Genomic DNA, 24,646 nt, shown 5'->3' with positions numbered 1-24,646 from the left:
CTGACTCCACGCCTTTGCCCACGCTCTTCCCTCCACCTGGCATGGCCTTTCCCCCTCTAAGGAATGAGTCTCAGCTCATGTCTGCTCTCTTCTGTGAGGCCTGCCTTGACCTCCTACATTTCCTCCTTCCCACTTGTGTTGTACCTTGCAAATGTCATAATGATTAGTTTTCATGTCTGTTTCCCCACTAAACACTGAGCTCCTCAGGTGTAAGGATGGTCTTATTCCTATAACCCTAGTGATTCCCACAGGTCTTGTACCCTGAGAGAGCTCACTAGACGTGTATGGCTATATAGCTCCCTAAGATTATTTTTCCTCTTCTGATTTATATTTGAACTACAGATACTTTGTCACTTTTCTGGTTTGACTTTTTCTGTCTTAGCATAACAAAAACCCTCCAGAAACCATGAGAACTTCTGAAATTAGTTTTGTTTCTCCTGTCGGGTATAGTCAACTTCTATTATCCGCCTGTCGTTCCATCTGCTGTTTTGATTATATGAAGGCAAATTATTAATATGAACCGAGCTTCACTTGGGTTCCTAGGCCTGACCCTGGTGCTGCCTCCTTCCCGTTGCCCCCATCCTTCTACCTGGGAGTGGGGCCTACGGATGGCGCTAATGTCAAGCCATGTTTTCAAGGGAGAAGGATGAAGGACACTGTTCTGTTCTTGCAGACCCTCCACATCTGTGGTTGTGCCAGTGACCCCACATTCAATGTCCTCAATGGCCATTTCCACTTTGTTCCCTCTGATGCGATGTTAAGCCTGACCCGAGTAGAGAGTAGAACAGGATTAGCAATCTGCTTCAGGATAAAATCTTAGAAGGTACGCCTTTGCTCCGTGCTCCATTTTCCATGGAAACCTGAAATCTTAATGAAGTTAATGGATAGTGTGTTCCTCCAGGGGAGTGCTGAGTCTCAGTGTCACCTTCCCTGGCTTCTCTAAGTAACAAAATACGCATTTTCAGCAAGGTTGTGTGTCTGTGTAGGACGCTGTATAGGTCCGTGTGGGAATCTGACATTCCCATAAATCTGTCGCTTCATTTGGGGATTGCTGTCTAGCTTTGTTGCTATTGGGTACTTGTTTCTATGCTCTGTGGACTGAGCTTAAGAGAAAGTCCCTAATGCTAATATTCAAGGCAGTCGAGTGTTTGGGGCACACTTACTATTAGCTGGGCCTTGTGCTAGGGCTGGTAATGCAGTGGGGGAACAGAACTGGTTCCTGCCCAACAACGGAGTGTCATATGATGGAAAGGCAATTAAAGTCACATGGACCTGAAAGTAATTCTTGATTACATCACTTCTTACTACGTGGTCCTAAGCAAGTTACTCAACCTTTTTGAGCCTCAGTTTCTTTACTTATAAAGTGAGGATTTTTCTCCTTTGCTCACAGTCTCATTGTAAGTATTAGAAAGTACATCAAACATACTTTGTTTGGTACAGTGCTTTCCACTTACTAGAGACTCCTAATGACTGTCCACTGTTACAGTAGCGATTATAGTAAAATATAAAACTTAAATTCTCTGGTCTGCTTTAGCTGACTGTAATTGCTAAGATTTATAAGGCATGTTCCCTAATACAGACTCCGTTCTCATGTATTAATGCACTAAATCTTCACAATACTTTTATTAATTTGTCAAGACGGAGGCACAGGAGGCACAGGACAGTTAAATAACTTGCCCAAGGTGACCTAGCTGGTGAATGGTTGGCGGCAGACTTGGTCCCAGGCAGTCTGGCTTCATATGACATACTCTAAGCGCCATGTTGTATCGCCTGTCCATGACACGCTTAGTCTCCTAGTATTTCCAAGGTAGTAACTGTATTTGTTTGTTCAGGCTGCCGAACTCGTTGGCCGGCAACAAGAGGAGTTTATTTGCTCACAGTCCTAGAGGCCAGAGCCCACAGTCAAGGTGTCAGCAGGGTTGGTGGCTTCTGGAGGCTCACGGGGAGCCTTGGCCCCTGCCCCTCCCCGGCTTCTGGTTGTCGTCCGCGGTCGTGGCTTTCCTTGGCTTGTGGCCGCATCACTGCAGCCCCTGCCCTGTCTTCACACTGCCTTTTCCTCTCAGCATCCCTTCCTCTTCTGCTAAGGCCACCAGTCATTGGCTTTAGGGCCTGCCCCCATCCAGTAGGCCTCTTCACTGATTCGCTCTGCAGTGGCCAATGTCTGGGGTTCGAGGTGGATGCGAATATTTAGAGGACATCATTCACTCCACTATAATAACCATTTGCTCTTTACTTTAAAATGGAAGTTGACAGAGGAATGTTTACTTACTGCCTTATTCCAAAAGGCAAGTGAAGTAATTCAAATGATGCTCTGAGAACCTAATCATATTTTAGAACATGATTCTTTTTTTTTTTTAATATTTCAGTTACAGTTAGTTAACATACAGCATAGTTCTAGCCTCAGGGGTACAACATAGTGATTCAGCACTGCCATACAAACTCTCATCACAACAGGTGCCCTCCTTCATCCCCATCACCTCCCCTCTGGGATCCCCTCAGTTTGTTCTCTGTAGTTAAGGGTCTGTTTCTTGGTTTGCGCCCCCCCCCTTTTTGTTTTGGGGAGGGGCCGTGGCCAGACAGTGGACTAAGAGGGACATTTACTTCTTTCTCAGGTGGCCGTGGCCCTGCCCAAGCCAGATGCCGTGATCCCTCACCCATACTCTTGCCTTAGCCTTTTCTCTAATCAGACACCTTCATCCACTTTTCATTGCCTGTGGCCTTGAGTTCTTCTGCTTTTCTCATGTCTGTCCTCTGAATGGGCTCTGAAGTGTCTGTCCTTCTGGCCCCTTGAAATGCATCAGTGAGAATGGAGGCTTCCTCTCTGTCATTCTGAACATGGCCTTGGTCACATCAGCTTTTTGTGTCGAAGCCCTGGGACCAGTGCCGCTTGCTGCAGTGATTTTGAGTAAGTCAGAGCCTCTCTGAGCTCAGTGGCATCTTTGGTGGAATGGGGATCCTCACATATCCAGAGTCCAGTGGCCTGACGGGGCTGGATGGTCTTTCTTACCTGTGTGGTGTAGTGAAGGTGGTAGTGACAGAAGTTAGGCAACCACTGCAGGTTCAGATGAAAGCACTGGAAGCTCCCACAGATGTCTGCCTTCCGTGGTTGATCCCCGTCCCTGGAGGGCGAGCAGTCGGGGTGAGTTAGCGTGGGAGGGGGTGGAGGAATGGATCCAGGAGGCAGAGTGTCTGGTCCAAACTTTTGATCAGGAGGTGCGCCCTTTGATGTAGCAGAATGGGGTTGCCTCCAAGAGCCGTGCTGAGGCCAGCAGGCCAGCTTGCCGTCCCTCCGCGTTCCCTGGCAGGCACGGTACAAACTTGTGTGGCTGGGTTTCGGCTCTGGGCCATCCTCCCATTGGGGCTCGTCTGCCTCTTGGTATCTCTTGCGTCTGTCCCGGTGAGGCTCTCCCTAGGTCATGAGATGTACAACATACGCCATCATATCAGAGCATGATGAGACCAGCACTTATTGGATATACGTATGCAGTATGTATGTAAGGCACAGTGTTAGACTGGGATTCAACAGTTAAAAGACACAAGGCCGGCCTTTAAGTAGACAGTCACTGTAATGAGAGAGGGACCAGTGGAGCTGTGTCTGTCAGTGAGACCTGTCTGAGATTAAGGGTGGCAGACTGTGGCCTGCAGACCAAATCCAGCTCTCCACCTATCTTTGTGAATAAAATTGTACTGGAATTCAGCTACTCTCACTTAACTTATGTGTCGTCTGGGACTGCATTTGCACATCAGCCACAGAGTTAAGTAGTTGTGACAAAGACCATGCCTGCAGAACTTTAAAATATTGACTATCTGCCCTTTTACAGAAAAAGCTTGCTGCCCACTGTCCTAGATGATGGGTACGCAGGCGAGAGTTCCGAATAAAAAATAGACACAGACCCTATGCTCAGGGCCTTTCCAGAGTTCGTTTGTGCAACTAACACCGGGTTCAGGGAGAAGTGAACTGGAGCAGCTGGCTGGGGGAGAGATTTGGAGCTGTGAGTGAGGTTTTTGACCAGGAAGCAAGAGGTCAGAAAGCAGGGCAGGTGGGCGGAAGGCATGAAGGGTTGGGAGGGAGCTGTGTGCACACAGGTGCACTTTCACAGGTTCCCTGCTGGAGCCGAGCAAAGACAGGAGCCTGCGACAGAAGGGGGTTGCATGGACCTGAGGCCACGTCATGGTAACACAGGTGACTCAGTGTAAAACATCGAAGCAGCACGTGACCCTGGAGTTGGAAGGGTCCTTACGCATCATCTACCCCCACCATTCACAGCATTAGTTGCACAAGTGAAGAGAAGTGAAGGGGACAGAGGTGGCTTGTCTAAGCTCACCCAGCCAGTGAACGGCAGGTCGGGTGGAAGTCTCGCCTCTCTCTGCCAGGTGTGATCTGAGCCCCAGGACACTGACCCCATGACCTGGCTCTTTATGAGAAAGGTCTAGGAAACTCAAGCTCCTCCCTCAGCAGCCCCTCTCTCTTAGCTTTTTTGTGGCTCTCAGACTTTCAGTCCTTTTTTCTAGCCCCTTGGAAGGTTCCCCAGTCTGTAAGCTACGTGAGGGCAGAGTCTAGGGTTTCTCTCTGTGAGCCCCTCCTTGTTCAGACTGGGGTCTCCATGAATGTGTGTGAAAGCAATGAGCCTCGAGGCCTTCATCCTCCTCTTCCCACAGGCAGGTACGAAGTCTGGGTTTGGTGGGCATCCCTTGGGTGGGGTGGGAGTAGGGCCGTGTTACTGTTCACAGCCGTAGCCGGTGTCCCTGGGGCGGACAGGGCCCTCAAGAGGGCTGTGAGGCTGTTACGGAGACCCGTCCAGCTTTACGGCTCCCTGCACGATTTGTTACACAAGCTCTAGCCACCTGCAGAGCCTTTCCTCCAGAATGCTTCTCCACCCCAGAACAAGGAGCTTCTTTAAATGCTGAATGTCTCCCAAGCAGCCGCGTCAGCCGGGGGAGGATTCGGGATGCCATGCATCTTCGGTGATTGACAGAAACACCTCCTTTGTCCTGTCGTGTTGACAGAATGGCCAGAAGAGCAGCCAGAGATGGTGCTTCCGCTCAGGCCATCCCTCATCAACAGGACCTGCTCCTCCTGGCCTAGTCCAGGCTTTGAGCAGACTCCCCTTGGCTTCGCCCAGCATGCTGGATGGGCGCCAGCCACAGTCCCTCCAGCAGGGCAGAGACGGTCAGGGACGTGGATGGGGAGGGGAACGCAGCAGGCATGTGGCGCAGACGGAGTTGGACAGTGTTTGCCCACGCAGTCCCAGATTTGTTTGTCATCCGTACAGCAACATAAAAGTTGTCCAGAGTCAGAGGCTTAGCTGGCTCAGCGATAGAGCCAGAGAACACAGGCCAGAATCCAGGGGACACCAGGTGTCATGAGAGAGACAAACGAACTGCTTTAGGCACTTACAGGGTTCTGATCTTAACAGGGCCTATGCCCCCCTCAGGCCTCACCCCCTCTCTTTCATCCCCTTTAGCTGGTCTTCTTTATTTATAGCAATAGAGATGCTGGTCGCACATAGTGGCCCTGCCGACCTGCCAGGTTACCAAATACTGAGAAAAAGGAAAGGCTCCCGTGCAAATCGTACCCTGTCACCGAAGGAGATGACAGTGATGCACACCTGTCCCATGCACGCCCGTGGCCGGGGTTCCCCAGAGCCCTGCACATCGGCTCTTCACGGTGGTCCTGTGAAGGGGGTCATTTCTTCCCTTCTGTGGGCCAGGGTTCTGAGTAGTTAGAGAAGCCCCAGAGTCATACAGAAGGACCAGTAGGGCCGTCAGCTTTCTGGAGCCTGTTTCTTCCCATGCCCCCTCCCGGGACCACGGGCACATACTTTTCCTGGGGAAGCACTCTTTAGGAGGCCTTTTCCAGAGTCCCGGCAGTGCAGGCCCTCTTTGTGGGCAGAAATGGAGGTCTAAGTAACATGATTTTTAAAAAATTGAGATAGAATTCTCAGACCACAAAAGCTTCCCTTTTAAAGGGTACAACCCAGTCATTTTTACTATATTCACAGAATTGTGCAATCATTAGGTAGGTGGTGTGATTTGAGCCTCCCCGGACTTTCTCCCTCTCCCCCATCAGCTCAAATCACACCACCTACCTAATGACTGGGTTTTACCCTTTAAAAGGGACGCTTTTGTGGTCTGAGAATTCTATCTCAATGGGCCTTGGTGTCTGCCGTGAGTCCTGGGTGCAAGGAAGCGTTCCTGCCCCTGTCACAGTCCAGCTGTGTGGGACCAGATCTTCATCAGCCCTCCGTGCCTCAAGGGGTTGCCTCGTCATTGACTGACAAACTTAGCTCTTGGTGGTCTCACCGTCTGGGAATTCGGGGTTAGACCGTGAGCTTCTTCAGGACATCCTGGGCCTTCCTTGGCTGGAAAGGATGTGGGGTAAATGACACATGAGCCAGGATGAGGGACTGTTCAGGGTACAGACCCTTCCGAGCAACACGGAGGCAGGTGGCGGGTCTTACAGAGAGCTCCCTGAAACAGCTGCGTATCAGGAGAGGGAGAACTGCAGACATATTTTATTCCTACCTCATTTACCCAGACCTTGTGAAAGCCGGCGGACATCCTGAGACTAGTCTCCGGACTGCTCCTCCGATTCTCTAGGTTGCAGGATGAATAAAATGAGCCCAGAAGATTGTCCATCTCCAGCTTTCTCTGGTTTCAGAAACATCCATGAAGTTTCCTGAGCGTGGCCCGTGGGCAAGGCTTAGGAAGGACTCTACGTGGGATGTGTTGGGCTTTCCGGCCAGCCGTGGTCTCTTTGTAGGCTAGGACTTGGGAGTGCTGGAGTCTTTTACTACCCACTAGTAGGTTCTGCGTTCCTACGTTGGTCCTGTTCATTCCAGTGAACTCTTTGGAGTGCTTACTATACCATGAGCACGTGCTAGGTGCCTTCATGCTTGGGGAGCAATGCATGGACCCAGTCTTTAAGAAATTATTGCTTTGTTTGGGGGGTGCCTGGGTAGTGCAGTCGTTAAGCATCTGCCTTCAGCTCAGGGCGTGATACCAGCATTCTGGGATCGAGCCCCATGTCAGGCTCCTCCGCTGGGAGCCTGCTTCTTCCTCTCCCACTCCCCCTGCTTGTGTTCCCTCTCTCGCTGGCTGTCTCTGTCAAATAAATAAATAAATGAAATCTTAAAAAAAAATTATTGCTTTGTTTGATCCTTTAACAAATACAGATACTCCCAGGAGGTGTTCTGCTTTGGCCTACTGGTCATTTACAACTTATGTAGATGACTTTTCTAGATTATATTCTGGAGAGCAGGTTTTACTTTGGGGCACTGGAAAGGACACTAAGTGCTCCTGTCCTCTCTCTGGTTGTTTTCCTGTGGGTCAGCATCCAGGATTAAGACGGGGGCCACAACCAGTCCATATGGCATCTTTGTGCTAATTGGAGAAAGGTCTCCCTTCCTCAAGATACTTTATTTCCATTTTTAAAAATTGTTTTAATATGATGATTTTTGTTAGATCAAGACTCTTTATTGCCATGTGGCAGAAAACTGTGATCTCTTAAGATAACTTCTCTATGGTTGGGACCCCCTTAATGTGACCCCCTTGTGCAGTACGTGACCTGCACAACTGCACAGGGCCAGCTTGCTTAGGATAAGTACTAGAGTTTAGTAAGAATTCTTGCTGGCTGATGTCTGCTGCATTTTTCATCCAGGAGAGAGGTGCCTCATCCTGATTTGGACCTTTGATCCTTTCAAGTTTTAGAATATGAGAACAGGGATGGGAACCTTGGGGAAAGAAGACAGAAGAAATATAGCTCTGTTTAGCTGGTGATAGTTCCTGTGACTCTATGCTCTTGCTTACTCCTGGGAGGATGGGGGCTTTGCAGCCCATCAAATTACTTTTGTGGTAGAATAACTGAAAGACCAGTGCTTCGGGATGAATTGCTAAGAAAACTCCGAGCTTTCATGAAGTCAAAGATCTTTCTGTGTGGGGAGACCTTCTGAGTCCAACCTTATCATTTTATAGGTAAGCAGGAGGCAGAGGCCCAGGGGGAGGCTTAGGTGTGACATCCCTAAGGTACCCCAGATGGGAAGTGCAAGCACCAGGATCTGGGGCTCTGTGTCATCAGCTCATGCCTCGTCTCTCCCACTGCTCCCCCTTGGGGGTGAGCAGAGCTGGACTAGTGTGGGTCCACGTGAGCAAGAGAGACCGTGGGCTTTCTTTCTGCAGAGACCTCACAGGAGTGGCGTATACTGTTGGCGTGGGATATAATGAACCTGCTATGCAGAGAAACACCTCCATCCCCGCCGCTTCTCGGAGGGAGATTTTTCACATGTTTGGCTTTTTAATTTCCCTTCCTGTTGTCTCCGATGCCAAAGTAGGCTGAGCCTCAAAGCACATTTTGTGTTGGCTTCTTTTATCCCTTAAAACACACGTGTTTAGTGAGAACAGTGGTATTCATGGATTCAGTGAGGGGCTCCCGCCTTTCTTCTAGGACCTTGACTTGACAATGGCCCCCAACAGCAGATCGCCTTCTCTGCGGTGCCTCACTCACGTTCCCAGAGAAGTTCTACCTTATTCTCCCAATTGTTGTTGAGTGTGATGATTAATTATGAGGTTTTGAGCTAAAAGGGGGCAAGTAGCTCGGGGAAACCTCTGTAGTTTTGAGAAGCCACTGCCTGCGTCTTGGCCAAATCAGAAGCGTCATCTTCAGCCGAGGTGGGAGGGAGTGTCCATTTCATCATGTTCCCCAGACCCATCATTTGTCCTCTTTTTTCTGGACCCTGAGTAACCTCTGGCTTGTGTTCTGCCCTGAATGCAGGTTAAACAGACAACATGTGTTTGATTCTGGGACACCATGCGCTAGGGTAATTGCACCAGCACAGAGGGCCTAGAGATAAAGACAGAGAAGCCTCGGAAATAATCTTGACCCATAAACAGTTAAGGAGAGAAATTCTTCTCTTTGTTGTGTTGTTTGAGATGATGTCACTCCTCTCTCTTGCTTTGTGTTGAAAACCTAATATGGGCTTAGCCCATGGTGATGCCAGGAGAAGCTAGTGAGCTCCAGTGCTGGGTCTTTGTCACCCTGGAGGTAGGGGAATCAGAGAGGCCCGCAATCAGACATGGTGCTGCATGTCCTAGATGAGTGACCAGTGAGGAGACTGGTCTCACTTACTTGAGGAGCCCGGAAGGGCTTCTTGGAGAAGGTGTGACTTGAGCTGGAGCTTGCATGGAGGACCGTCTTTGGAAGCGAGCCTCAGAGAAGTCCTCACGGCCCAGCTGGGTGGGACCCAGGGCACCGGCTCAGTCGGCACCGGCACCTTCTCCATATGATCTCACCACGAGGCTTCCGTCTGTTCCTTGTCATTCACTTCTTATTGCCCATTCTCCCACTTGCCACCTGTCCCCAGCACCCCCAAGTCCTCATCTCCCAGCCTTTTTCCAGCTCCCCCCAGTGTCTATGTTTCTGATTATTCCCCCCAGTTAGTTACTTGCATTCTTCTGCATTGAATCTCATTTTGTTATTTCCTGTCCCATATTTTCTTAACTCCCCAGGTCCCTTCTCATTTATTTCCCCATCCTCTCTGGTGCTGTATGCAGTGCCGCCCACTTTGTTATCATCTGTAGATTTAATTAGTGGGGCTGATGACCCCTTCTCTTCCCGACCCGAGGAGGCTGCGGGGAGGGATGGGCGGTCTCAGTCAGGGCCAGCTCGATGGCAGCGTGTGCGCGCACGCAGGGTCACGGCTGTGGAAAAGCCAGTTTTGGCTGCATAGAGGGGACATGTTCCAAACTGCACTCTCGCTTCATATAGGGGAAAAAAATGCCCCAGGAGCCAGGTTTTTCTGGGAAAAAAGGGAGGATGCTGGAAACTGGATTGCACAAACCCCCTCCATTCAAATTCCTCTGGCCCTCAGACACCATCTGCAGAATCCAATTACTGTTAGCATCGAGCACCTATTACGTGCCAGGCATGGTGCTAGGCTCCTTTCTTGTATCATTGCTGGTCTTCACAATTGCTCTGTGAGGTCACTGCTTCTTCAAATTATTATTTTTCTGTTTTACCAACAAGAAAAGCGTGGCCCAGAGAAACTACATACCATACCCATGGTCACACAGGGGTGTATGGAAGAGCTGAGATGTTAGGCCGGGTCTCTCTGAACTCTTCCTTAAACGTACCCTGCTTCTAAGAGACCCCATCTACTTCATTCCCTGGCCCCCAAAACACTCTAGGCTAATGGATTATTTTCACAGCACTCTTGACAGGTGGGCTAATTCTGGATATTTTTGGAAGCGCACAAAATGATCAACTCTTCCATTCTTTTTAATCGTTATACTGATGGGTCTCTGATCGGCTCCTCAGTATAAGATCCAAGATCTAGATGTTAGCTAATTTAGTAGTCTTTATTCATAAGTTTATTTCTTTAAGCTCTCCCTTAATATCTCTCAAGTCTGGTTTTGGTGGGGTGGGGGTGGGAAACTGGTGTGGTAATTGCTTTCATTAGTCTGATAGATCTGCGGGCAGCACACAGGTTTTTGACTGTAGGTCCCTGAGCTCTAGGGTAGTGATTCTCGATGGAGCCCTGGCTATTTCAGGAAGGAGAATTTTCCTTGTGTGGGACTTTCCAAAGCATTGAAACATATTTGGCGTCCCTTCCTTCACCCACTAAATGGCCATGGTGCTCCCCAGTCACTGTGACAATCAGAAGCTTTCACCCATTTCCAGGGGGAATTGGTACTACTCTTGTAATTTGCGTCAAGGTGACACAGAGACCATCGCAGGGCCAAAGATGGCTGAGCAGGTGAAGTTCTGGTCCTCCAAAGCTCAACCAGGACTGCCCCTTGAATGTTTGGTTTGAGGAAAGGGTTCTTTAGCTGAATAAAGCATATAACTCGTGTTGTAGAAGGTTTTATAGCTTCTTGGTACATGTGCAAAGTCTGCCTGCCTCCCTACAGAAGATCTCTGTTATGAAGGTTGAATGGGCCCTAGAATAAAGAGCCAGGGCCTTGCCTATAAGAAATCTGCACTGGGTGTTATACACAACTAATGAATCATACATCCATCCAGGTTGCTGTCGTGAAGTTCATGGGCAGCAGGAACGTAGAGTGGGCAGAGTGGTCAGCACAGGCCACATCTCCGCCCTCTGGCTCCCTGGCTCCCACCCCGCCTCAGGCAGGCTGGGCTCCACACACCACGTTCATTCCTCCTTGCCCCTTTGTCTGCCTATCCCTTCTCTTCCTGCCACCCGCAGCCCTTTGGCATCTATCAGTCCCATTATAGAGTGTTTGCAGTACAACTGACCTTCCCTGTCCTCCCATGGCATCCTTTCTGGCTCCTCTAGCCCAGACCCAGCTCTTCCACTGATTTCTTCTATCAGTGAGAACTCTTGGTTGCAGGGACAGAAAACTGAAACCGGCTTGAACAACAAAGGGAATTTATGAGCTCATGTGATCAGAAAGCCCATAAGTAAATTTGGTGAAGCTCGATCCAGCAGTTCAAATGATGTCCCCAAGGACTCCCTATTTCTCCATCGTTTTGCTTAAACTTCTGTGGGTTCTACTTCTGTTTACTCAGTGGTCCCTTGGCTGACCCAGGTCTTCCCTTTATGGAGCAAATTGACTGCCACTATTCTCCCCAGAGTTCTGGTAGAAAGGGAAAGCTGCTTTCTCTGGAATCCCTGGCCAACATTTCCTCAATGTCTCATTGGTTCTGACTGCATTACAAACAGATTCCAGAACCAATTGTTTTGGCCAAGAGGAGGGATATGCTGATTGGCTCAGGCTAATTGGGCTCATCCCTGGAGGTGCTGATAGGGTCAGTTCCACTGAAAACATAGGCTGAGATCCAGGAGGAGTATTTCTCTCTGAACAAAATCTGGCAATTATTGATGAGTGAAAGGCAAGAATCATATGAACATTCACTCGTTGTCTTGTCCTTTTGGACGTTAATTACCCCCAGTCATGATTCTATTCATCTGTTTCATGGGTTAGATATCATTCATCTGGTTTCCAAAGAGTCTGAAAGCCGTGTGATGGTATGATAGCTTATATTTCTTCTGTATGCCCCTAACTTTTAACACATTGCTGAACACACAGTTGTTGCCCAATAAATACTTGTTGAATTGAAATATGTTGAGATGATTGAATCATAGGAAATAGTGGAGGTGAGGGAGAGGTGAGTCATCGCTAAGAGAAGACAGAGGCACATCTTTGGGAGGGAGAGGAGTTAATTAATGATAGCCTGAAGGTTTTATTTTTTTTATTTTTTTATTTTTTTAAAGATTTTATTTATTTATTCGACAGAGACAGCCAGCGAGAGAGGGAACACAAGCAGGAGGAGTGGGAGAGGAAGAAGCAGGCTCATAGCGGAGGAGCCTGATGTGGGGCTCGATCCCATAACGCCGGGATCACGCCCTGAGCCGAAGGCAGACGCTTAACCGCTGTGCCACCCAGGCGCCCCTGAAGGTTTATATAAGTGTATCTTCAGGAGGGGAGAAAAATATCAAAATCAAAGAATCACGTAAGTTTTGAGTTAGGAGGGGTATTAGCGATAGCGTAATTGTAGAGGTAATACAATGGGCTTTCAAATGCCTAGAAATGCTTCTCTCTGAGTGGGGCATTTATCACAGGGGACGAAGGAAGGTCAGGAAGGAGGTACCGGGCATTGCTGCCTGAGGATTTGATGGCTGCTGAATGTAGTGGTACTCATTGCTGATCTGTGGGATGATCCTAGGATTGACTGTCCCATACAGGGCATTTCGGATAACGCTACAGTGCTCTACGGGATGGGATGATGGGGCAAGAGAAGTAAACTGGGACTGTCCCAGCCAACCCAGGACCTGTGGATCATCCTTGGTCTGCATATGTATCAGCCACCCAACGGCGACCCTGTTGCCCACCTCCCCGCATCTTCCCTTCCCTTCTCTGGGCATTGAAATGCTTGCAGTGTCCTGAGGGGGGTGAGGGGGAAGCCCACACAGGGCTGAGAGCTAGCCTTGTGCAGCATCTGATTCCACTTGCGGGATGTTGACTGTCCAAAATACTTTCACTGTGACGAATAGGAAAGGCCAGCATTTTCCTCTGGTCTTTGCTCATGGTTTATCTGTGACCTTTTCCCCTCTGTCCAGGGCTGGGCCTGTGTGCTTAAAGCCTGGTCCTCAGCCCCTCCTAGCCTTCCTTCATTTGGGGAGAGGCCCTATCCTTTCTGCCAACATCTTAAGGGCTTATGGATTTTTATCCTCTATTTTTGTAGAAATTTGGTTCCTGGCTCATGGGTTCTGTTTAGCTTGTTACTTTATACATTGTAAATTCCCAAGAGAAACATCCTCTTTTATCTTTGACCTCACTTGGTGCTATTGAGGTACGTGCCAGGAACTATTGCCATGGTGAGCTCAGCTATGATTTCTCTCAGGTAGGACCCAAGAAGCTTGGTGAGATCCCCACCGAGGTCAAGGGTATATGTTCTGTTCTCCAAAGGCAGGTGCACGCTCTGTACTTCGAGGACCAAGACAGAGATTTGGCAGTGGCTGTCCCTGAGTTCGCTCTTAAGAAAATCCTTCTTTGGGGTGCCTGGGTGGCACAGCAGGTTAAGCGTCTGCCTTCGGCTCAGGGCGTGATCCCGGCGTTATGGGATCGAGCCCCACATCAGGCTCCTCCGCTATGAGCCTGCTTCTTCCTCTCCCACTCCCCCTGCTTGTGTTCCCTCTCTCGCTGGCTGTCTCTATCTCTGTCAAATAAGTAAATAAAATCTTTAAAAAAAAAAAAAAGAAAATCCTTCTTATATATACTTTAGAGTTTGCAGAGTACTTTATGTAATCTCATTTGCTTCTGAGATACCATGGGATCTGTATGAACTTCTGAGTATTTATTTATGAACTAAAAACATATGGCATATTGTTAAATAAATAGCATATTTAATGCTATTTTGTGAGAAGTGTGGCACTGTTTTACATTTTCCCCTCTAACTTTGTTGAGGTGGAACTGATAAGTGATAAACTGCAAATATTTAAAGCATCGAATCTGCTGAGTGCTGGCGTATGTACACACCTGTGAACCATCATCAGAATTGAGGTAATGAACATATCTACCCCCTGAGAGACTCTGTGTGTGTCTTTTTACCGTTCGTCCTTTTGTCCTCCAGGTGGTATTAGTTATTACAGTTATTTTAACATTGTCTCTGAGTTCCAGGAGCTTCAGTGCCTCATCATAAATGATGCAGCTGCTTAGTGACAGAGCTGGGCTCCAAGACTGGGTCCTCGGGCCCAAGTACCCATGGCCTTACCACGTTGTGTCATACATGGTGAATATTTTCTCTCATCTTTTCTGCAGGAGTTTTGAAGTAAATGAAGTCCGGAGAACGCTTAATCCTGCTCTGTTCGTGTGGCACTCCTCCCAGGGTGCCATGCTGCCCTTGGGGGCCTCTGCTCGGGCATTGGCGGGGGGGCAAGTTCTCTGAGTCCTTGGTGTGTAAGACGGTTTGACTCTTCAGTTTTCCTGGGTTCACCCTCACTGCTTCATCGGCATCTGGGCTTTGAGCAGGGGTTTTCTGGAAGGCTCCTGTCTGGAGTGCAGTGATAGGTGATACACAGAGTTGACACCTTGGTACGGGTCCAGAGATAATCGCTTCTGGGCACCTGTCCATTTTGGTAGCTGACCCAAGGGATCCTCCCAACCTCGAGTGTCCTCCCCTTCCAGGAACTTTGGGGATGGCTTTTTGCTTTGAAAAAAGGACAAGATTGGCTGAATTTTTATTTCTGTAGGACGCTGGCTAGGTTGTCCCGAGTCTTTGGTTGGGGACCAGGTGAAACCTTTCTTATAAGAGGGGACATGCTACAGATATTTTGGGGGGTTCTGGGACAGGGTGCGGTGGGCATATGGTCCTGCCCTCTGCCTCTGCTGACCCATCTCTACCTTGGCCTGGAGAATCTAGGGTTCAAGAGGAGGTTCCCTTGCTCTCATCCAAGGCCTCCCAGTTGATCTGAGAATGTGGGAGTCACCAAGGGCTTCTCTCACCCTCTCTGTGGGACCGTATGCCTGTGGTCCCTGCTGATCCAAGGTACTGAGGTTGGTGATATCTTAGGCGAGTCTGGCCCCACTTTGTCCCTCTCCATTGTCTACATGCTCATCTCCCCACCCTTCCTCTGGCAGCCCCATTCCTGGGCCACGATGTGCTGCAGCTGATGTTCTCGGCTCGCAGCAGGGCCCGGGCCCAGAGTACACTCAGGCGTCTGGGGTCAGCATCGAGGTGGCTTGGCAGGCCTGTGTGGGAAGGCGGCTTGTGGAGTATCAGTTTCCAGTGTTTGGCTGGGGCTGCCTCCCATTCATTCTTGTTTCTCTAGAGGGAGGACGTGGTCTTGCAAAGCCACATGCAGTCTTTGGATAACAACAACAAGACATAAACAATACGGAGAATCTCACCAGGAATGCTGGGCCTCTGGTCCCTGCCAAGGGCCTTGAGAAGTGGCCGGAACACTGGAGAGAGGTGGCTGGGGGCGCAGTTCCCTCCCTCAACACTGTTGTCCCTCCATCCCTCATTTACCTACTCTCCTGTGAAGGGAGAGCCTGCAGGATTGCCGTCCGATGGAGTGGGAGCCCTCAGGGACTTGTGGTGCCATCCCGCTCAGGGACTGTGGGGTAGCTCCCGGTGTCAGGAGACCTGGGTTTCCTTCCTGGCTCTGCAGCCCAGTAGCTGTGTGTTCGTGTCCAAGCAGCTGAGCCTCTTGCATTCTGGGTCTTCCTTTGTTATTTGAGGAAGAGGTGTTGGCTATCTTTGGAGGCCTCTTTATCTCCAGAGTCCTTTGGTCAAGTCAGTTCACCAGGCCCATCAGCTGGCTCTGCGTTGAGCTGTCCACACGGGGATGCTGAATGGTACCATGGAAGTCTGATGCTTGGCAAGTAAGGATACTGAAGACTTATATTTGAAGTCCCTTTTATTTTCCAAGGTATCCCTGATTCTTCTCCTTAAGGCTACAATGCCCTTTAAGGCTATAAGGCAGAGAGGTTCCAGGTTGTTACACAGTCCCAGCTCAGTTCAGATCGTGTTTTGTGAGCACCAGAATGGAAGTGTGCAGGTGGGTTAGGCCTCCAGGAAAGAGAGCAGTGGTCTGCACATGCAGGGAGGACCAGGGGCTACTGATGGGAACAGAGAGGCCCTCCTGCAAGGCCTTCTTGAGGTTCCTGGTCACGTGGACCTGTGCCCTGCCTAATCAACCAGTGTCCCACACTGGGACACTAACAACTTGTGTTGTTAACCTGAGAAAAAGATTCAGAAATGACACTTAAGAGTAACTGAATTGTTCTCTTGAAAGAGGACTGGATTTAAATGTGGTTGGCCAAAGGTCACCAACTACTTTCTGGGCTGTGGCAGCCAACTTTTTAGGAATTAATCACAGGATCCAAGCAGAACTAGCGAGGCGCCTGTGCACACTGAAGTTATAGTCCTGCTCACTGAGCAAGTCCTGTATGCCAGTACTGTGTTGGCGGCTGAGGACAAAGCTGTCAGCAAGAAAGACACAAGTTCTTTGTCCTCCTAGACCTTAAGGTCTAGCCAGGAAGACAAACATTAGCCACCTACTCACAGTGATTGCACTAGCGACCGGTGCCATGGAGGAGAAGGATGGGGGCCAGGCAGCCGAGAGGGGGGACCAGGCATAATCCAGGGCTCAGAAAAGGCCTCCTGGAGAAAGCAATGTTTCAGCTAAGAAGCAGTTAGGGGTTGGCTGGGTCTGAGGGCAGAGGAGGGCTTTGCAGGGGAGGAAAGAGAGTGCGAGGAGGTTCTGAAGCGGGGCGCTGGCTGGAGCAGTTGGAAGCCCGTGGCAAGGGCTGTGTGGCTGGAGTCCAGGGAGAGGGCAGAGGTGCTGGCGTGTTAGAGAAGGTGCCGATGGTCAGGCCTGCTGTCAAGGTGATTTCAGAGAGGAAGGGAGGAGGGAGAGGATGGGACACTGGCTCATTAGGTAGGGCACAGCGGCACATGGGGACCCGACTTCGCTTTGTGAAGTCCGTGTTCCACTGATCGAGTTAGTGGTGAACAGGTCTAGGACCAACTGACAGTGCAGCTTAAAAGAGACGGAGAGAGCCGCAAGTCAGGTTATGATTGAGGAGTACAGGAGGCCGCCTTACCCGTGGGGATACCTCCAAAACCCCTTGTGGTTGCCTGAAAGTATGAATGGTGCTGAACCCTACACGTACCGTTTTTGTTTTTTCTATACGTGCTATTCATTTCCTTGACCAGCGTGCCTGCTTCCTCTTCTTGGGTACCTTTTCCGGACCCCCAGGAGATGGAGAAACAGAATTTGTAGGGTTTTATGAAAATAGAATCACAGTGAAAGCAGCAGCACGGTTTTGTGAGACCATTCAACTGAGCGGGGGCAATTTTTCTGGCTCTGTTGTCTATTTTGCATTCTCGTGCCTGGGGTAGTTGCGTCCCCAAGACAGTTGTGCTTGTGCTGGCTTGCAGAAGTCTCTGGGCACTGTTTCTCCTTTGTCTGATGACCACAACCAAGTGACATGTTGCAGTTCCTTTTCTGTGGACTTGAATTTTAGTTGCCTGATGAGGTTTGGAAGCCCCTCCAGTCACACTGATAACGTATTTATACAATCTCTGCTAGGGATGGGCTATATGCTCTGATATGCCACCTCTTACCGACTTTATGTTGAATTTCGTGTTGGTTTCAGAAAGTCATGTTTTCTGACCTTGTCCTCAAAGCCTGCAGATGCACTACATTTTGAACCCATTAATTCCTTGAGGACACATGGGACATTTTGAAAATCTTTTTGATAATTTTAAAAGTTCAAGGGCAGTAAAGAAGGATTAGTCACAATCGTAATGTAACAGGAGCGGGTGTTCCCTGAGTCTCTCTGTTGACTGCAGGAATTCAGGGAGGACCTCCCGTGTGTCCAGCCCCATGCCAGGTGCTGTGGGAGCATGCTGTCCCTGCAGTCATTCCAGTCGGTGGAGCCCATCAGCTCGGTCATGGCTCACCTCTTGCATGGCCCACATTCCAGGCCCTGTGGCAGGGACTTCGCAGAAACCTTATCTCCAATCCTCACCACAGACCTGCCGTCTTTCTCATTCATTTTTAGATAAAGAAACTGAGGCTCATTTGGTTCAGTGCCTTGTCCAGTCCTACAGCTGTAAAATCCAGGATTCAGATCTGAATCTGTTTTGATCTGGAGCCCAAGCTCTTTCCACTCCCCTGCGGTGCCCAAGAGAATCCGAATATGGGAAAGAATGGAAGTCAGTTGGACTTAGAGAAGTAGGAAACCTTTTTTTTTTTTTTTTTTATTTAAAGCTCAGTCTGTGTTTCCCTCCAATTTTAGATTCCTGGGTTGGTAAAAAGAGCTTCTGCTTCTTGGTGATGGATCTGCTCAGGGGTTTTCAAGTATTTGTTTTTCTCTGGGAGACATAGCCAGTCACACCAGCCAGCGTTTCACATCAGCTCATGTGATTTTCTTTTTATGAGAGGATAACAATATTGCATGGATTGAAAGGGACGCAACTGGATGTTAGCACCATATGATTGCATTTCAGCTTTTATCTTCATTTAAAACAAGTCCCATTTGAGAAGAATGAAGGAGAAGTATGCTTTGCTGGAGGCAACTAGCAAAGAGGTCCGGCTGCAATTAATAGACCCTCTAATATCACAATGGCTAAATAATTTTACCTTTCACCTGAAAATCCCGGGAACAGCCCAGGGCTGTTATGACACTCTGAGGTTAGGACCCAGATTTTCTCTTGATACTTTGCTCTTTCTGGCCTTGACTTTGACCTCAAGGTCTGATGTGCTTGTCCCCATGTTCTAGGTAGCAGATCAGGGGAAGGGAGGGTGATGGAGGGGAAAAGGGTACCTACTGGCTGTCTTTGAAGAGGGTTGCCAGCAGCTGCTTCGTGACACTTTCACCTACATGGCACTGCATAGAAATTAGTGTTATGATTACATCTAATGGTAGGGGAGATACAGACTTGATTCTGGAGGGCCATACACTTTGTTTTAAAGTAGATGAAGGGGAGGAGAATGGCTGTCAGGGGACGGCTAGCAATCTGCCCCCAAGGCCATGGACTCTGCCTCTTGCCTTCCCAACCCTTCCTCAAACTTTGAACATCTGCAGCCACTTAACGGACATTCACTACACACTTGCACTACCAATTATAGATAAAGTTTACAAAAAAAATCATTCATCATAATTTAAAAGTAAGGACAAAACATCGTATATTAAAATCAGTAATAGTCATGATTTCATCTCCTCGGGAAGGATGGTACTGTTTGCCATCTTTCACCAAAAACATCTTTCCTGGGGCCGTGATGGAGAGCTGGGGCTACAGGTCAGCTTCCCAGCTGGTTTCCTTTCTTACCCTTCATTTTCTCTAAATTAGAAAAGCTTAAATTACAGTTAGAAGTAGCAGCAAGTGATGGATGACTCCGTCTAGTAATCCTGGATACTGTAAGCATAGACAGACCTAGAAATTGAGGAGATTCCTTGCTGAAAGCCACTTCCAGTATTTTGGTAGAACTATGTCGTCCTTGGAAGCCGGGTGGTTGAGTGTTTCATCTTAGGACTGCCTCGTAGATTCTTTATCCATCTTTTAATTTGATTTTAGTCCAAAAAGCATGTCTTTATGTTCTGTTACAGCCATTGGAGGTGGTTTGTAACTCTGCCCGGTAACATGTTACATCTGTCCCCCGTGGACAAGAAATCATCAGGTAGAGCATGGACTGCTTGGATCCAAATATTTTTTTTTTTTAATCCTACTATCTACGTAACTTTGGACCAACGATTTAAAATTTCCCTGCCTTGATTTCCTCAACTGTAAAGTGGAGAACGTGATAGTACCTGCTGACAGCATGGCCATGAATATTCTTTGTGCTGAAGTACATGACCATCTAGCTCTGTCCTGGCACGCCATACGCGCTCAGGAAATACGCATCACGATTATTATTACTATTTCCTGATGTTTGCAAACTCTCCAAGACTTTTATACCATAATTCAGTCTTCATGCAAAATCTTTGTTTCTTCTTTCTCCTTCTCCCTTATAAATTACAATCTTTCATCCCCGAAGTGGGTGGGGTAGGTTCTGGGTGTGCGAATTAATCAATATATTGTGGGACTGCCATTCGTTATCATGGAGATAGTCCTCACTTGCATTACAAACATCGTAAAGCACCTCTTTACCTTATTCATTGTCATGCATTGTCATGGTCCGTGTACTTCTGTGGGGAATGCAGTCCTCTGGCTGCCCACCTATGTTTCTGCCCAGAACACTGGAGAAGCAGATGGTCAGAGGGTGGATTGTTGAACACATTCATTCTTTTTTTTTTTTTTTAAGATTTATGTATTTGAGAGCGAGAGATAGAGAGAGTATGAGTGGGAGAGGCAGAGGGAGAGGGAGAGAGAGAATCTCAAACAGACTCCACACTGAGTGTGCGGAGCCCGACGCGGGACTCGATCTCACAACCCTGAGATCATGACCTGAGCCCAAACCAGGAGTCAGAAGCTTAACCAACTGCACCACCTGGGTGCCCTGAACACATTCATTCTTTGCGAAAGAAGCTGGAGGGTGATTTTCAAAGGGGACACCTGCTTTTACGTGAGCAGTAACACCTTGCTGCACGCAGAGTTGGTCTTCTTGGTCCTGGTCTCTGCTTCCTGTTTCCCAAAATACACAGGAATTCAGTAGAAACCTCGGGGGGTGTAGGGGGTCAGCAGAACCAGAAGCCGTGAGCTTTCTCTCTGTAGAGCACATGCACTGGGATCGGATTCCCACAGTGCCCCTCGGCTGCACACCAATGTCAGTGGCAGGCTGGCCGGCACACCAGCATCTTCCCACTGCAGTGCCCAGGTTCCCTGTGGTCCCCAGCAGTCCCCTGATGAAGCAATGGTACCGTTGGCTTGTTTTGCTTTCTCTGTGAACACGGTGTTTGTCATGAATTCTGCAGGTGGTTTTAGAAGCTTCTCACCAAGAAGGGAGCTTTTGTCCATTTTTCTGACTTGTTTTGGTTTCCTCTCATTCTTCAGTGGCAAAACTAATTGAATTAGTGTCAGAAGTAGTTGTTTTCTTTGTGCTTGTTTTGAAAAGAATTTGAGGTTTTATTTGAAGATGGGGAGAAACTGACAGCTTCATGTCATAATCTGACTGATTTTTTTTTTTTTAATTGCAGACACTGTGACCAAGGTTACTGAGTCAATAAGACCTAATTTTCAAATACTCATCACTGCATTTCCTTTCCTTTCCATTTTTGGGTGAAATCGCTACACTCGCAGAATCACTTATGCTGGGACACAGGTTCATAATCTGTATTCACCTGGAGCCCTGTTCATGATTTATGCTGATGATGTCGTTTTGCATTGTACTGTTTACACTATTATTTATATCACTACTTTTGGGCTTTGGGGAACCACTTTTATCATTTGGGGCTATGACACGGCACAGTAGGAACACAGATACTAACTTAACAATAAACAGTGAAACTGTGTGAATGGGGTGAACGTCAGGCTGCTCACCGAATGTCAGCAAAGGTAACTCCTCTCTGCTACAAAGAGCGCGATAGGGTTTCTGCAAAAATCCTAATTGCTTACGTTTCAAATTTGGGGACAGACTCATTTTAATTCTTCTTTTCCTCTGAAGCCATCAAGCCTCCTGGGACCACACTTTGGGAACAGTATTCTGTGGTTTTTGATGAGAGCCTTTCTGGAATAGAACTGGTGAAGGGGATCTGGGCGGGAGGGGCCTGGGTCCTGGTGAAGTTTAAAGAGAACAAACACCAGAAACCGAAGAAACACCAGGTCAAGGGCTTCTCATTTGGGAGAGTTGGGGAGACAGGAATTTAAGCTATGTCCTTCTAAGTGTTTCCATTTCTTCTTCCTTTGTACCTTACAGAGTAAAAGCCAGGGATCCATCTTTGTCCGGATACATGCCCCGTGGCAGGTGCTGGCCAGAGAGGCGGAGTTCTTGAAGATCAAAGTCCCCACCAAGAAAGTATGAGGATGTTTCTTCTGGGTTTGGGGGCCTCCTGAGGGCTGGCTGGATGGGAATAGTGTGGGGACAAGGCCAGGGTTTGGGAGATGAGGGTTTGTGGAGTTGAAATTGCACTTGCCTCCCCAGGGACCCTAAGTATGGCGCAGAGATGTGGGTAGCATGGGGAAGAAAGTTGGGGTGGAGAGAGGGGCTGGGCTTGGGAGATCCCTTCACCTTGGAGTTCTACCTGGGATGTGCTTCACGAGAAACCAGGCATTGCCCTGGTCCAGCTTCTTGGTTTCTCTGTTACACCTCTTCTCTCCCTCTTCTTGGTGTCCCAACACCTTCAGGCATTATTTATTTTTTATTTATTTTTAATTTTTTTTGAGCAAATGTAGCAATGAGAGCAGACAACAAACCTGCTGATTGGGTCAGCAGCATGCAGGGAGAATAGCACCAGACTTGCTGCAAAAATCCCTATTCTGGTTGTGACCCTGCCACTAAGTACTGTGTGGTGGTGGCTGTCGCTTATCTCATCTGTAAAATAGAAGGTTCTTAATCAGAGTTGATAAAAAAAAATCATCTGGGGAATGTTTTTTTTTTTTTTTTTAAAGATTTTATTTATTTATTCAACAGAGAAAGAGACAGCCAGTGAGAGAGGGAACACAAGCAGGGGGAGTGGGAGAGGAAGAAGCAGGCTCATAGCAGAGGAGCCTGATGTGGGGCTCGATCCCATAACGCCGGGATCACGCCCCTAGCCGAAGGCAGACGCTTTAACCGCTGTGCCACCCAGGCGCCCCTGGGGAATGTTTTTAAATTGTTATGCTGGTGTCCCACCTCTGGGATTTTGATTCAGGTGGTTCATATGGAATGAGGTTCTTGACATCAGTATTGTGGAAAAACAAACATCCCTGTAGGTTCTGATGCATATTTGAGTTGAGAACCACACAGTTCAGATGATTTTTGAGGTTCTTTTCAGCCAACATAGTTTATGTATGACTTCAAAATCTCCCCAGGAATTCCTAGGTAAGTGTCCTTGTATAACAAAATCCACCAAACATTTACAAAGAGAAAGGAAAAGTGTCCACAGATTTATCATTCTTTTCTTTCTTTTCTTTTTTTTTTTTAATTAGGTATTTTAGCAGAAAGGAGTGGCTACGGACTTGGGCCATTTGTGATGTCTCTAGGCAGCGTCCTGGGGCAGATGCTACTCTAGTTTCATGAGGGGTGATTTATAGATGATGTCTCTCTGTCTCTGTCTCTCTCTTTCTCTGTTTCTTTGTCTCTGTGTCTCCCTATCATTCTCACACACACACACACACACACACACACACACACACACACACCCATAGTGTTTTATAAGTGGTTACCTAGCTTTGCAGAGATCGTTTTCCTCATTCCAACTACCATCACGGTAATTTCCACCCCCATCATGAACAGAACTCCATGTCTGTTGCCTTCTGCGTCACCACTGTTACCACCTGCCTTCTTATCACTGTCTGCACTATCATTACCATCTTCAGAGTCAGCAACACTGTTTCGATAAGCATCATTGGCTATGTTTATACCATCTTTGCTACCAACAGATCTACCGTCTCCATCAAAATTCACTCATCAAATACCAGCATGTGTGCCACCATCACGAATGCCCTACTCAGGAAGGGTAAAGTCTGTGGGTTCCATTTTTATAGGTTTATTAAGACAGATGATACCTTCATGGCAGGTGGACAAATGACTATCAAATAGTGAACAAACGCAGACATGAATATCAGAATATCAGCTACAGACATTCTGCCAGTAAAAAGTAAATGTTTTGGGGTCCCCTGCCTGAGTGTCTTGTTTTCACAAGGACCGCACCAGGGTCTTTTCCCCTTCATTTGCACTGCTGTGTTGTCTCCTAGTTTTGGACCTCTTGCTCCTAAATGCATTGTTCTCAAATGCAGGTGCCATCTTTGTCATGGCCCTCTACTCCTCCTCCACTGATGGTCTCCCTGATGCATCCCAAGTATCAGTCTTGGACGGAAGCTTCTGCTACCCCCTGGTAGTGTCCTAACCTGGCCAACCCTCTCAATTCTCTTTCTTCTGCTTCTAACTTCAATATATTTCTTTTCCTTTCTCTGGTTTATGTGAGTATCAAACGTTCTCTTCATCTCATTCTATTTGTATCTTGCTTCTTGTGTTTTATCCTTGCTGGCTGATCCTTGGAAAGAAGGTGAGCAAAACTCTAATGGCCATGCTATGGCTTCTATCACCCAGGATGCTCCTTATAGCAGGAAAGCTAGAGACATAGAAAAAGTGTCTATCCTTCTCTTCCCTCTTATGTCTCTTTCTCCTTTGCTCTCCTTCCCATCCTTCTTCCCTCCCCTTTCTGCCTCTGTCTCCTGATGCCTTTTCCTAGCCTCCTTCTCTGTTTTTGGGACATCCTGCCATGCCTCTCATTTCTTTACCACCTTCTTCTCATCTTCATTCCCAGACTCAGCCCCCATGTAGTGCCTACCCCTGGTCTCTGTTTGTCCTTTCACAGGCTCATACCTTTGAGAGCATAGATCTGCTTCAATGACTCGTCTTCCCGCCACAGTTATATGCACCCACACGCTTAGCCCCCTGGAGCTACCACCTGCGGTTTAGGTAGTGCCTGCACTTGGGTTTGTAGATGAGATGACGAGGGCAAGGACATATTACAATGCAGCCATCTCTGAGTTTCCCTCCTTCTTCATCTTTTTTTTTTTTCATTTTTAAAATAA

General features: G+C 48.1%; 1 protein-coding gene across 1 annotated transcript in view; it reads left to right on the top strand.

The window, feature by feature from the left end:
* Window positions 1-24,646, top strand: part of ANO2 (anoctamin 2) — a 318,709-nt gene that overhangs the window by 38,419 nt on the left and 255,644 nt on the right. Inside the window, exon 5 of the mRNA XM_040642600.1 lies at window positions 21,825-21,923. Coding sequence (XP_040498534.1) covers window positions 21,825-21,923 — 99 coding nt within the window. The remainder of the gene's footprint in view (window positions 1-21,824; window positions 21,924-24,646) is intronic.

This window comes from Ursus maritimus, unplaced genomic scaffold (assembly GCF_017311325.1).
Source record: "Ursus maritimus isolate PB19 unplaced genomic scaffold, ASM1731132v1 scaffold_26, whole genome shotgun sequence".
Classification (NCBI taxonomy): Eukaryota; Metazoa; Chordata; class Mammalia; order Carnivora; family Ursidae; genus Ursus; species Ursus maritimus.
The sequence above is the reverse complement of the archived record's forward strand: the minus strand, read 5'-3'. Positions and strand labels throughout refer to the sequence as shown.